Source organism: Macrobrachium rosenbergii, chromosome 21, assembly GCF_040412425.1.
Source record: "Macrobrachium rosenbergii isolate ZJJX-2024 chromosome 21, ASM4041242v1, whole genome shotgun sequence".
Taxonomy (NCBI): domain Eukaryota; kingdom Metazoa; phylum Arthropoda; class Malacostraca; order Decapoda; family Palaemonidae; genus Macrobrachium; species Macrobrachium rosenbergii.
The window spans coordinates 31795644-31810643 of record NC_089761.1 but is presented as its reverse complement, the minus strand read 5'-3'; the positions used below and the strand labels follow the sequence as shown (position 1 = coordinate 31810643).

General features: G+C 38.5%; 1 protein-coding gene and 1 non-coding gene across 5 annotated transcripts in view; both read left to right on the top strand.

The window, feature by feature from the left end:
- The first annotated feature begins 1631 nt into the window (after window positions 1–1631).
- On the top strand, window positions 1632–1703 carry TRNAD-GUC (transfer RNA aspartic acid (anticodon GUC)). Its single transcript has one exon. It is a non-coding gene; the product is annotated as a tRNA-Asp (tRNA).
- A 3007-nt stretch (window positions 1704–4710) lies between these two features.
- Window positions 4711–15000, top strand: part of cdi (center divider) — a 255934-nt gene continuing 245644 nt past the window's right edge. The window contains exons 1-2 of one of the 4 annotated variants that reach the window (XM_067123344.1): window positions 4711–4773; window positions 6364–7233. In XM_067123344.1, coding sequence (XP_066979445.1) covers window positions 6931–7233 — 303 coding nt within the window. In that variant the 5' untranslated portion in view covers window positions 4711–4773; window positions 6364–6930. Of the gene's footprint in view, window positions 4937–6363; window positions 7234–15000 lie in introns of all 4 variants that reach the window. The other 3 variants (XM_067123341.1, XM_067123343.1, XM_067123342.1) reach the window with 3 other exon arrangements.

The following is a 15000-nucleotide window of genomic DNA, read 5'->3' as shown; positions in this document are numbered from 1 at the left end:
CTAAGTTACCCTTATAATTTGAAAGAAAATTGTATTATAGAAAACTGTGTTTTTATTTTGTATGGGGGACTCATTCAAATTTTAAGTTTGCCTCTGCAACTATCCAAGTGAAATATTTTAACTGGTCTTGGTATGCAATTGAATTTACATTTAACGGATAATGTTGCTGCATAATAAATGAATTACCGTTATTATTTTATGTTCTTGTTTCGCAACATCCTAAAGCATTCCTGTTACGTGTTCAATTTTTAAATTTCGCTTCATGCTCGTATATGGTTTGCACTTTAACTTCAAAGTGTTATTAACGTTTCAAAATCCTTTTTTTTTTTTTTTCATTTACATCATACTCTGCTTACAGTATTTCATTTCATATTCTGATAGTTAATCATATAATTCACGAATTTCCTACCATTTATACATAAAACTCTCAAGTTCTAGTTGCAGACTACCAGGCGGTTTGAGAATGTTTTTCATCTTTTAAAAATCACTGGCTAATCGTCATACTGTCTAAAATCCCCTTTTGAGAAAGGAACTACTTTCCACAATGATCATGTGGACTGCATTTTCTGATAACCAGGCCAGGAAGGTTCGCTAGTGGGTACTAGTACAGGTTATGCATTGGTCGCGTTTAGGCCTAGGATTATTGCTTGTCCAGAAAAGCATTCTGGTTATCCTTTGTAAATGTTAAGTTTTGTTGTGAAATGACAAACCTGTTTTATCCATCTTTCTTCTTGCCTTTTGTTTATTCATTTACTTACTTATTTATGTAAATATTTATTTATTTATGTATTTTTGCATCTGAGAGATTATAATGAGTTGTTTGTTGATCTTTCTAGGTAGCCTCTTTGGGATCATTGTGTTAAGTCTATGACTTCATCATAAAATCCCAGCCGCTATGACGAAATCAGGATTAAATGGCTTTAGTGGGCCTCCATTGGAAATTTAACAGATAATCCAGTTCGAGTGAAACCGCACCATTCATTTTTCTTTGTAGATATGTCCAGTACTTCAGAATAGAAGGTCCAATGAATCCTTGAGACACTGCTGCACGGGGGCTAATGATTGCCAATAATTAAAAAAAAAATTGTAGTTGCTGTTTTGCTTTAAATTCAGCTTAAAACTTTTATATCCTTCTTTCGTTTTTATTAATGCTCTTTGGATATCTTTTAAACTGCGCAGTCCCAAAAAGTCAAGTTAAAGTTCAGCTCCTCTATAAGAGAAATGGAACCAAATCTATAAAGAGAAAACCTAAGCAAATATTATCTAGTCATATATATATATATATATATATATATATATATATATATATATATATATATATATATATGTGTGTGTGTGTGTGTGTGTGTGTGTGTGTGTGTGTGTGTGTGTGTGTGTATAATAGAGAGAGAGAGCGAGACAGAGAGACAGAGAGAGAGAGAGAGAGAGAGATGAGATGAGGTCATTACTTCTCTTGTGACTGACCAACATGTTTCCTTCTAGTATCAATTTTACGTTTATGTTCCTTTTCATTTTGAAAGGTCAAAAGACCTTTGCTTACTTTAACCTTCTGTCTTATAAGAAGAGTGTCTGTGGTCTTTGAGAGACAGAGAGAGAGCGAAAGATTCGATACGCTTTCTGGGACGTCGAAGTCCTCGATAGTATAGTGGTTAGTATCCCCGCCTGTCACGCGGGAGGCCGGGGTTCGATTCCCCGTCGGGGAGGAATACATTTTAGCCCAAACAGCATCATATATACATATATATAGTTTAGTAATTACGTTCCCTTTAAGACCGTGAGATTAAGGTATAAGGCATGTATGCCCTTAGAAGTAAATTATTTATGAATTTTTTTATTTATATGAAAACTTTATTCCATAGAATTTCCTTGCTAATAAATACATATATTTTGATATACAGTAATAGGAGCACTCCTACAGTTCTTGGGTACGAAATTTAATAGTGTGTGTGGGAGTTGACGCCTACCATTTTTTTTTTATGGACCTTCTACTGCTACTACAAATAATTAATAACAATAATTATTATTCAGCATTATCATTATATTGCCTCCAACAAGGAGGTTGGTGCGTTTTAATGAATGGACTTTAGTCTTAGTCTTTCTGATTCATTGTGTTCCAACTAACACCTGTAACCAGGATTATTTTTATCCCTTCGTTCATTGTTATTTGCTCTGGTGCGTATTTAAAGAAAACAGCAGCTTCTACGCTGTTGCTGAAGGAAGGTATGACTGAGGGAGAATCTTCTGGTAGCACTAGTCTCACAATGACAACCACGGTATATTGTTTATTTCTATTTAATCAGTCGTAACTTGTTATAATGCTTGTAGCGAAAAAGACTACTTCTTACCGGAGAAGCCATTATCCCCATTGTTCATGGGAGAGGAATTGCTATAGACCCATCGTCCACTGGGAGAGGAATTGCTATAGGCCTGTCGTCCACTGGGAGAGGAATTACAATAGACCTATCATCCACTGGGAGAGGAATTGCTATATATCGTCCACTGGGAGAGGAATTACTATAGACCTATCGTCCACTGGGAGAGGAACTGCTATAGATCTATCGTCCACTGGAAGAGGAATTGCTATAGACCTGTCGTCCACTGGGAAAGGAATTACAATAGACCTAACATCCACTGGGAGAGGAATTGCTATGAGACCTATCGTCCAGTGGGAGAGGAATTACATAGACCTATCGTCCATGGGAAGAGGAACTGCTATAGATCTATCGTCCACTGGAAGAGGAATTGCTATAGACCTGTCGTCCACTGGGAGAGGAATTACAATAGACCTAACATCCACTGGGAGAGGAATTGCTATAGACCTATCGTCCACTGGGAGATGAATTGCTATAGACGTATCGTCCACTGGGAAAGGAATTGCTATAGACCTATCGCCCACTGGGAGAGGAATTGCTATAGACCTGTCGTCCACTGGGAGAGAAATTGCTATAGACGTATCGTCCACTGGGAGAGGAATTGCTATAGACGTATCGTCCACTGGGAGAGGAATTGCTATAGACCTGTCGTCCACTGGGAGAGGAACTGCTATAGATCTATCGTTCACTGGGAGAGGAATTACAATAGACCTATCGTTCACTGGAGAGGAATTGCTATAGACCTATCGTCCACTGGGAGAGGAATTGCTATAGACCTATCGTCCACTGGGACAGGAATTACTATAGACCTATCGTCCACTGGGAGAGGAATTGCTATAGATCTATCGTCCACTGGGAGAGGAATTACAATAGACCTATCATAGTCTGAGGTCTGCCCGTAAAACTCGGAATTCAAGGTCATTTGACAATTGCAGAGATGCAGTGAATTTCCTTATAAACAATATCAAGTTGAAGCCTACTTCTAGATCTCGGGTGGCTCAGTCCCAGTCCCAAGTGAGAATGTTTTCGTTATCTTTTAGAGCACGATATGATAGACGCTATGATAAATGTTTAATGGCAACCGTTATCGCATTTTTTACTCTTAAAACCCTGCATTATTCATAAACGAGCTGTTGATTTAAGTTTCTTGTCAGTTAAACAGTCATATCCTTGTAAGGAAAATAACTCGGAACGAAAAACTGTAGCTATATGTGATAAGACTATACTGATTTTTTTCATGATTATTTTTTGTATATATATGTACAGTTGAATAAAATAAAGATTATGTACTTCAGGTTAATACAACATATTCTTAGATATCAGTCAAATGCTATGTAGCATAAGGCATAAACGTTTCAGGAAGTAGACAGTAGAATTCGTATGCTGATTATTTGTTGTTGTAAATATATTTAAAAACAAATTTTGCTAAACATTGCAGCGTTTGTTGCCGAGCTACAATAAATTCTCGGCGGCTAGTAAATAAATAAAAATGTATCGCTTGGCAACTCTCAACTGTAACGCTTGGTACAGTTTTCTCTTTTAGATAAAGTTTAAGCATCAAGTAAAATTTTTAGACGTAGGAGCTAAATACAAAAATACCATAGATCAAGATATCTGTCATGATAACTTAGAAAATTGATTGCAGTAGCTAAGAATAAATTGCGCATAAATGCGCAATGGACTGTCAGCTCGGAGGTCGGTGCCAAATGGAAGCGTTCTGTTTGTGAACTTCAGGAGAAACGTTACTGCTTGTCCCATCTTGTAGGCCCTAGCTGTTAGTTTTAATTGTTATTATTTTACTGTCATTACATTTAACTAACAAGTTCAACACAAATTCTGTTATAAACGTTGCGAAATTAAACTGGCGTAACGATTTTAAGTATGCTTGCAAATTAAAGAGTACTTGGAACGTTTTTCTTGTCATTTATCTAAGTGCTGTTTTTGAGTTTTTACTTATTTTGCAATTTAATACGCCGATTATTTCAACCTGTTCATCTTGTAGAGTCGTAGCGTCTGTATCAGGTTTAGCAATAATGTTTATCAAGTGATTCCGCTGAATTTTTTTTTTAGAGTAGAATAACATCACAAATGGTGCAGATTCGGATTCAACATTCAACTAAAAGGAAGGTTGGTGATAAATTCAAATAAAATACGTCTGCAAGATTTTCTTTACACACACACACACACACACACACACACACACACACAAACACACAAAATAAAGCTTGTGTTAACGTTTTTAGAACCGACCGAACGCAACCAAACCGCCTCGCAATCAATAATACACGCGTTCCAGCAGCCGTATCTGGCAACCGCCGCTCGGGAGAGTCACGTGACCACTCATTCAGGCACCGTCCGACCATTCGCGGCCGATTCTCTCGGCTCAGCTGCATCTGCTCCAGTTAGTGATAAACAAACATGGCCGGGAGTCGGACGTGCGTCGGGTAGAGCTCGCGGTAACCGTTAATAACCCGTGAAACTGTGGCAGCTAAACGATTCTCCTCTTTCCGTAAACCAGTTGACGGCGACGCGATTCCGAAAGCGTTCTGGATGCCAGTCAGTGAGTGAGGGAAATGGATAATATTCGTGATGTTATAGTGTGTGATATAGCTCTCTCTCTCCCTCTCTCTCTCTTGCTCTTTCGCTCCCTCTCTCTCTTTCCTCTCTTGGGGTCTCAGTCAGTGAGTGAGGAAAATGGATAATATCGTGATGTTATAGTGTGTGATATAGCTCTCTCTCTCTCTCTCTCTCTCTCTCTCTCTCTCTCTCTCTCTCCTGGGGTCTCTTGCTAATATCAACAGCACCGTCACAGTAAAGTACAGGTCGGGAGGAACCTGTAGCAGTGTCTCCGTATTTCCTGAACTGTATATTATTATATTATTAATAAAATGGGGTCTAGGTGCTCCCCTTTCCGTACACCATTAAAAAGGCCTCTTCAGTGGCGACTTAGTTATCAGCCCCGCCGCATTTATCATAAATCTGTAAACAAATTGATTTGCTGACGTTTTTCGCTGACGCCTCCCACTTATTTCTCTCGGCGTCAGCCGATTGTATGACTGTATAATGGTGTATATCCACAGCGGCAGCAACGTTTTATAAAGCCGGTCGGCTTTCGTTTTTTTTTTTTTAAGTGATACATCTAATCATGAATTGATTTGCTGACTTTTTTTTTGCTGATACCTCCCACTTATTTCCCTTGGTGTCAGCCGATTTATTGTTGTATAGGTTTAGTGAATGTTTTATCCACAACAACGTTTTCCAAAGCCGGTCGGCTTTGTTTTTTTTTTTGAGAAGTGATACATCTAATCATGACTTGATTCGCTGAGGTTATTTTTCTGCCGATACTTCCCACTTATTTCCCTTGGTGTCAGCCGATTTATGATTGTATTATCCACAACAACGTTTTATAAAACCGGTGGGCTTTTTTTTTTTTGACAATGATGCCACCAGCGCGTTTGTGTATTAATAAACTCCGGGCGTGGGAGCATTTTACCATGAAATTCGTCGCTTCCAACGAAGCGAACTGTTCCTAGGCCTATACTAAGCCCATATCTGGTTGTCTATTAGAAAAATGTAAATATAATATAGAGTGGAACTTTTTTGAAAAAAGGTGACAGGGAATAAAGCGGGAGTTATTTCGGCTCTCGTCTGAAACGTTGCCAAAGTTGGGGGAAAGTGGCGTGGATCGATATACCTTCAGAATAGGCCTACAGGCCTAGTACTAGCCGTGGGCCCCAGGTACTAGCAAAGCGTGCTGTTGGTGTGATATTTTGACGTTGCTCCGCCATTTGCTGTTTTGAAATGTTCGCAGTGGTGATGATTTGTGAAAGAACCCCTCCCCCCCCCAGGGCCTACCCTGTCGGCAAACGTACTGCCCGCCATATAACCTATCCCAAGGCACGTTTAGTGTGGCCTTTACCGCCAGTGTCGTGGATTGAAGCGTAGGCCTATATAAATCTTTTATCTGCTAATCGTATTTTTCTGCTTTCAGGTGGTGTCACCCATTTGCCAGAACTTGCAAGTGAATAATTTGGATGATGCTTATAACTTTTACGATGTCTTTACCAATATTAATGGTTTAGTTCAGTTTCGGTAAACTTTACTGTGACACTTTTCTGGATATCAAACTTAACATTGAAGATATACATATTTTTTTTAGAAAATGCGTTGCCCCACATCGTTTGGTAAGCCTACAGTTTTGCCGGGTTATACCTCAATGGCCTCAAGTGTCCATAGCTACAGGAGGTAGTGCGGCAGAACGAGAAAATTAACAGATAAGTGGATTGTTGGGGAGTTAACATAAAAAAAAAATATATATATATATATATATATAGTTATTTTCTTGTCCATTTGGCGTTTTCATCCCTTTTATTGAAAAGAAAAAAAAGATAGATAAAAAAAAACACACACACACAGGCCATGAGCACTACTACTGCCCTTCCACCACCCTGGCTGTCTTCGAGAACTGGCTGAGTGAGAGTGAGGAGCGGAAGGTCTTCTTGTCCCATGTTGCCTCCAGGCCACCATGAGCCTAGGCCTACTTTACCAGACTTAAAGCATGAGAAAGGGCAGTCCAGGCAGGGGTCCGGCCAGACCCGTGTCGTGGTGTATAAGTGTGAGTAATGGAATCTTCGGCGGTCCTCCGCCTTCCGTGGGGCGGCGCGATCCCCCTCAGAGGACGGCAGCTCACGATGGGGCGCCTCCGAGGACGTCCGAGACCGGAGGTGGGGTCTTGGCCCATAGGGGCCTGGCCAGGTCGACATCCTACCAAGCCTTACACTCCGCCTTGGCCAGGCTCTACCGTATCGACGATTTTACAATGGAAAGAATAGGCGCTGGATTCTTCTCCGAAGTTTTTAAGGTGAGGTTTTTTCATTAATATCTAGCAAATGAAATTATTATTATTATTATTGTTATTATTATTATTAGTAGTAGTAGTGGCGAGTGTAGAACGACTGGAACAGGTTCCGCAGGCGAAAACAAACCTGACCTTTCCTAGAATGCCATACCCTGACCTAACCAGACCTTACCTTCCTGACCTCACTTATGGCGTCGCGCCGTGCCCTGACCTGGCCGGTGGGGCTTCGTTCCCCTTGGAACCCCCCCCCCCATTAACGCTAAACATCGGAGATAGTTGACTAATCTTCCATTCGGAGGTAGTCACGCAGTTCTGAAAACTACCCTATAATTATTATTATTATTATTATTATTATTATTATTATTATTATTATTATTATTATTATTATTATTATTATAGACGAGACAGTAATCTATATGTGGTCATGAATGATTTGTTGTTCTGAGCTGTTATTATCTTTGAAGATGAAGATAATTTAAATTTGTGGGTATCTTATATTTGTAAGTATTATCTTGTTTGCGAAACGGCCTGGGTATGATATTTTGAGATACGGTAGAATTAGGGTGATCGATTGAGATTCGATATCTTATCTCTGTTTATTTTGGGAGACCTCCCATCCACCCCCACAGGGCCCACTCCATATGGCAGAAAGCTGGTGTAGTTTCCTTGGATGATTAGTTATACTCTGGCACGATTGTTTTACTTTTACTTTTGGTAATATGTCTTTAATTTCTTCAAAAATCTTTCCAAGTCTACACACCTCTGTACCATTCTGTGTATTCGTGAGTCCATTTTCAGATTTCGTAGGGGCACCCGAATTTCATTAAAATATTCTTCAATGCCTCTACTTGTAATGTTTCAGTAACTTTTATACATATTCAAGTATCATTTACATAATTGCGAAGGACTTGCAGACACGTTTCATATTCAGTGCTTTCCTTAATGTGTAGGCAATGACGCATTAGTAACTAATTATAATTATAATTGTAATTAATATAAATTTGGATGCGTTATAGACAAATCCCCATAAGATTTTGGTAGACAATAACTGTCAATTCTTGTGATTACATAGTTAATTTTGACGCATTGTTTGTTAAGGACTAAAGTTAAGTAATAACGTCTGTTTTTTAAACACTTTCAATTGTTGATCTGTTATCTGTAGATGTACAGTCAGTATTTCAAGGTACTCGAAGTGTTTAGTATTTGTACCTCTGTATTTTATTTTTACTGTTTTAATATCGAACGTTATTGCTTATCTTTTTGGCAGTCTTCAATATATGCTTTTGTGTTTCTTTACTTGCCTTTTTTCTGTTCACGCAACCCATTCCTTCGTTCATAAGATTCCCCAGGGCGGTCGAAATCATTATTTTTGTAAATGAGTAACTTGATCACCTGTATCATTGTTAAAAATTACATTTCATGTTGATATGTATATATATATATATATATATATATATATATATATATATATAGCAGTTTATAATAAATATATAACAGCAACAAGATCGTTGTCCACAGTTCCCTTAACATAAATGGAAAACCCGCCCATTGCTTTTCCTTGCAGTGTCCTTGAACTGCCTGTACTGATTACCTGAAGGTCTAACCAGCGTCTGTCATCCCCTAACTTGATTTCTTTCCCCAGCCCCCTCCAGGCGTTTATGACCCTGCTGGTTCATGGGAAGGATGGACCTAGGCCTGATATGTGATAGTCGTTGATCGATAGGCATATTTAATTTACGTGATGGGGTTGGATGGAGTGCCGAGCGCTTCTGGTCTAGAAGCTGGTTGTATCCAGGTTTAGAAAGGTTCTCTCTCTCTCTCTCTCTCTCTCTCTCTCTCTCTCTCTCTCTCTCTCTCTCTCTCTCTCTCTCTCTATATATATATATATATATATATATATATATATAATGCTATCAAGTGATCAATACACAGTCACAGTGTGTACCGGAAATAAATTTCTGACACAGGGATCAGACCCAGGTCTTTCAGTTTAAGGGCAAAGGCACTACCAATTGAAGATCTGGGTTCACTCCAGTAATGATCAGATATATATATATATATATATATATATATATATATATATATATATATATACATACAGATGTATATATATATAGATACATACACATACATACACACATATATATATATATACATATATACAGTATGAGCCTATACCATGTGAAGGGAAGAGGCACCCTCAGGAGCGGTTGTCACTGTATACACCGCAACCGTTTAGGCCTACGTAATATACGTGCACAGGAACCTCCTTGTTGTCTTTAACAATAACGACTGGCCCTTTTAGTCTGCTGAGAATTAACCCTTAGGCCTACATCCTTGTGTTCTGAGTAGTATTATTGTTGGATGGTCCTAAGAGGAAAACTAAAAGGTAATGACCTCTTGTTGGTCTATATTGTTAGCTTGCACGATCGTGACTTCGATTTGCAATTTGGGCCGGTCGGAGTATTTATGCTCCCCTGAATAAGGTCTCGTATTAAAGTTGTTAGGCCATAGATCATCCATCAAGTGTAGGTAACGCTGTAGATTAAAACCTAGGCCTACCCCTGAAACCAGTAGAGTTGTGTATATATATATATATATATATATATATATATATATATATATACATATACATACATACATACATACATACATACATACATACATACAACTCTACTGGTTTAGATAGAGAGAGAGAGAGAGAGAGAGAGAGAGAGAGAGAGAGAGAGAATACATTAAGCACCCCTTCCACATTGTACACCACATTGACGGAAAGTCTTCCATATGAACGGTGGTTTGGAGGTATAAGGTCAAGGTTAGCATGTGCGTAGATGCTGGCTTAATATTGTTTTTCATTTATATGAAGGTTGAGAAGCCGTTCAGTGCAGAGAGAGGCGCCAGGGAGACAGGAAAAAAAATAATAATGATAATGATAATCATCTCAGGAATTTTGATCGTAGTGAATTATACCTATTTGTCTTGCGTAAATTAGGAATTGCCATTTCTTTGACGAATATTACGGAACAGATTAAATGATTATTTTTATTCAGAAGATGAATCTATTCATATGGAACGAGCCCACTACAAAGGCCAATGACTCTTGAAATTCAAGCTTCCAAAGAATATTACGGTGTTCATTCGAAAGAAGTAACGAAAGGTAATTGGAAATGGAAAGTTATTTTATAAAAGTTTTTGTAAAATAAGGTCGTCAAATCTGTTATTGGCGTTTTAAAACAGGGGGCACATTTTATGAGCCCCGTTATCAGAAATGTCAAGGTTTGTGCTCTAACTGTTTGGATTTGATGATATGGAGGATTGGTAACTGTTGCAGTTAACCTATATATCGGACAGTCCGGGTCTAGCTCACGCCTCGGCCTTGATCGAGGCTAGAAATAAAAGTTTGCTAAGAAATTCGCAGTCTCGTGAAAAACAGTTTGTGTAATGAAAATCCACAGTAGGCGTTTGCGCTTGTGGAAGTAATCATGAATCGGTTTAGGCGAGGGTTAGGAATTTAGCTCACGCACACACACACACACGGACAATTTTCAAACACGTGACTCAGGAATTTCTTTCCATTAGTGTTTGTGGCTTGACCGTCAGGTGCTCGCTTGTGTTCAAGGATCGGGGAGGGCGAGAGAGAGAGAGGAGAGGGGGGGAGGGGAAGTGTGTAGGGAAAGTAGAGTTTTTGTGGGTGATGATGGGGGGAAGGGGTGGGGGATGAGTGTACGGGAGGGGGTGGGTATGGGGAATGATCGCTCGTCCAGATGTTTCGTCTTACCACCTTGTTCTTGGCGCGTCTTCCGAGGCGAGGGGTGGGGGCGAGGGAGGCTCATACTACTCGTAAATGCAAGGCTTCTCCTCCTCCTCCTCCTCCTCCTCCTCCTTGGAAATATGAGTTCATGGTAGCCTAAACGAAGAATAGTTCCCCAGTTGGTTTAGATTATTTGTTTGGCGGTTTTTTTTATGTTTTGCTAAGCACTCAGAAATACAAATATACATATATATACATATACAGAGAGAGAGAGAGAGAGTAGACGCGCCCTAACCCTGACTCAGAAGTCCTGAAATCAACACTGATATTTATACAATTTACCTGAAAATAACACTCATAAGTATAAAAGTTATCATTTTAACAAAAAGCAAACGACTGGTTTATTGCTTCGGGTGGGAATAGACCTCGCAGCTTTATATAATTTTTCCTCGTTTCTTAGAGACCTTGCCATTGGCTTCATCTTTAGTTATTAGATAAAAAAAAATAAGTAGTCCTTTTACCACGGGAGGGGGGGGGGGAAAGATGCTTGAGGCGATATTATGAAATGTGTGTGGAACTGAGTCACTATGTTAACATCTAGGTTTTAGAAGCGTTTAAAGTGTTAGCTGCAACGTTGAAATTACCGTAATTTAAATGTCGAATAGCCTATGTCATATCCATTGGTGATGAATTTGTAGGGTACACAGATTCTGCAGCAGCTGACAGTGAAATACAATTCGCGACTTGAACCAAAATGAAGTATATTATCATTTGAATGGGGAGAACGTAAATGGATCATTTGTAAGTTGTATTTCGAAGGCGTCCAAGTAACATCTCAGATGGTGTTATCTCAGTTAACGAATGGATGCATAAAAAACTCACGTATTCAGTATCATTTATATTATGAAAAGTACCCAGGTACCCACTCCACTGGTTATAACCGGTATCCATTAACAGAAGTTGTTAGCATCAAGCTACCCACCTTCATTCATTAAGTAGTATGTTTTCATTGAAAATGTCTGTAAAAAATTGATATTTAATACTGACAGCCTACTACATCGTTAGGCCCAAGTTGTGGTGCTATAGGTATGTAAATTTGAATTATTCGAAGCCCATTACTAGTGTCATATACGATGAGTTATTTGATCTAATCTTGAGTGTGTGTAATTGGTAAGCATATTCAGGCCTTTCGTTTCTCAAGCTCATTTGGCTTGGTAATGCTACCGCGTTAAGTGGAAATATTGGCTTTATTTTTTATGTTTGTAAATTAAAGGTACATTAGGAACTGTGAATACTTTTTTCCCTATATTTATTATTCCTTTCATGAAAACATTTCAGGGTTCAGTTGGGTACATTGTAAGACCTCGTTGGCATTGCTCATTAGGCTACGATAGCTATGGTTTACATATTGTTTTGATACTTCCTTCGTGAATGAATTATATTTACCCTGAATTTTGACTGTTATTTGCTGTTTATTATAAATTTGTGTATATAACGTCATGAAAAATTCATATTATATATATATATATATATATATATATATATATATATATATATATATATATATATATATATATATATTAATACATGCCGTACCACCTGTGGTGTTACCTAGGCACCTTAGAAATACGTCCTACATCTGGTTCACTCACGTTCTCCCAAAATCCCAAGATATAGAATAGTATTTGTGGTATATACATGTATAAATAAAGCTGTGCAGCATACATAGATACATATATCGTACGAGCAATAGGTAGTTGGCCCGTGATTAGGCTAATTCCGCAGCCCATTTGGTATGCAGTATAGCCTACCTTCCAAACGACGCCATTAAAATTATAATTAGGTTTGATCAGTGGCTAATGTGTCCTGAAGTCTTAATTCGACTTGTGTCAGCCTTTTGCTCTATCTGAAATGGGTCATCTGGTTTAGTAATGTAGTCGTAATGAATAATTTTTTTTTTTTTTTTTTTTTTGGTCATGCTAATGGACTTGCTGTTGGCTACTGGTGGTGTTTTGTAATTTATGATGGGTTTGGACTTTGTTTTTTCTCCTGTTTATAACTGCTCGAATATTAACTTTGTTAGTATTTGTATATCTTGTTTATATAGGCTATGTAGTGTTGATATGTGTTTATGTATGTACACAACCTTTATATATATGTATATATATGTGTGGGCGTGTGTGTATATATATAGCCTATATATTATATATATATATATTATATATATATATTATATATAATATATATATATATATATATATATATATATATATATATATATATATATATATATATGTGTGTGTGTGTGTGTGTGTGTGTGTGTTAAATCCTTCAGGCCAGGCCCTAGGAGAGCTGTTAATCAGCTCAGTGGTCTGGTAAAACTAAGGTATATGATACGTAACTTTTGTGTGTAAAAACAGTAAACCCCCATCTATCCAGTATTTATGTATTCTTAGCTTCCTTGCTTTCCGCATGACCAAACCATCTCGAAGCACCTATGTAGCCTTTTACCTATACGTATATGTTCAATACCATTATGCATCTCACATTACTCACCCTCTCCGTCCTTCTTACGCAGCATTTACTGTACATCCACACCTCGCTTCCAAACCTCTTTCCAATCGAGCACACCGTGTCACCTGCCTTGCTGTGCTGATTCTGTAAAAATCTGCTTCTTTCACCCAACCATGAGTCTTATTTAATCTCGTCATACTTTTACGAATCAGCCGCTTTCATTTTTCTTGGTTTCCATTCGCCGTCATAAACTTGCTCTAAGCTTTTACCTTTTTTTTTTTTGCAGTAGAATCTTCTTCATTATCCCCAGTCAATGCTTTGTTTATCTGCAAGCAACCTTTCCGGGTGCCATTCACCATTAATTTGTATATCCCATGACTTTTGCACTGACATCAAATGATTTTCTCTTAATTATCATGTCATGTCTCTAGAGATCTTAAACAGCCATGGCCATATAGCATAACCTACCTTTGTCCCAGATATGTATAATAGGCTATATATACCATACACACGTACACACATATATATATTTATATATTCAATCATTTACAGCTTTAGTTTTACTCCCTCCTCTCCATCATCAACATATATCACAAAAATTTCACTTTTTTTTTTCTCGGTAAGTTCCAAAACATACAGCTTTCTCTCATTAAGCAAATCAGCTCTAATATATCTTCTCTTCGCCACATCCACGCACATTCAAGACCGTAAGAGTGTTTTTTTTTTTTTTTTTTTTTTTTTTTTTTTTTTTTACATTTTTGCTGTTAATGTAATGGCAATAACCCCATGAATGTGCCCATTGGTGGCGAGAATGTTATTTCCCATTCCCGGCATCCCACAGGGTTGAAAGAATGGCTCTACCTTTGGCCTCGAAAATAGAATCATCTGGGTGTATCCTGATTCCAAGGGGTTCACAACCCCTCACTTGGCCCTTCACAACTTTTGGGTACATTGTGACTGTATCCCAAACCATTGGCAATGTCTTAGGTTGTGCCACTCAATGGTGACTTTCGTTCGCAACATCAGAGAGAGAGAGAGAGAGAGAGAGAGAGAGAGAGAGAGAGAGAGAGAGAGAGAGAGAGAGAGTAAGTAAGTACGGCGTCTCTCAGTCTACTGTTTATTCAAGTGTGGGCGTCTCCCAGGTCTGTATGTGTGTGTGTGGGTGTGTATGTATGTATGTATGTGCAACGAGCGGGACTGTGGTTGTACGAGATCTGGGACACGGGGCCTCATCACCCCCCCCCCTTTCCTATTAAGTATTACCCTCCCATCATCCTAGCCTCCCTTTCACAATATTTTCCTTTAAATTCACTTGATGAAGTCCTATTTCTCTGTCTTCCTCTTGTTGCTCTTGCAGACTAGTCTCTCTCCTGTTCTCTCTCTCTGGTGGCTCTTGTTGCATTGCAGACTAGTGCTGAGGCTCGATGGGCCGATAGTAATGTCCGAATAAACGTTGCTCTTTTTTTTTGTGCGTATGTGTGTCATTGCGACATCGGCGGTTACTT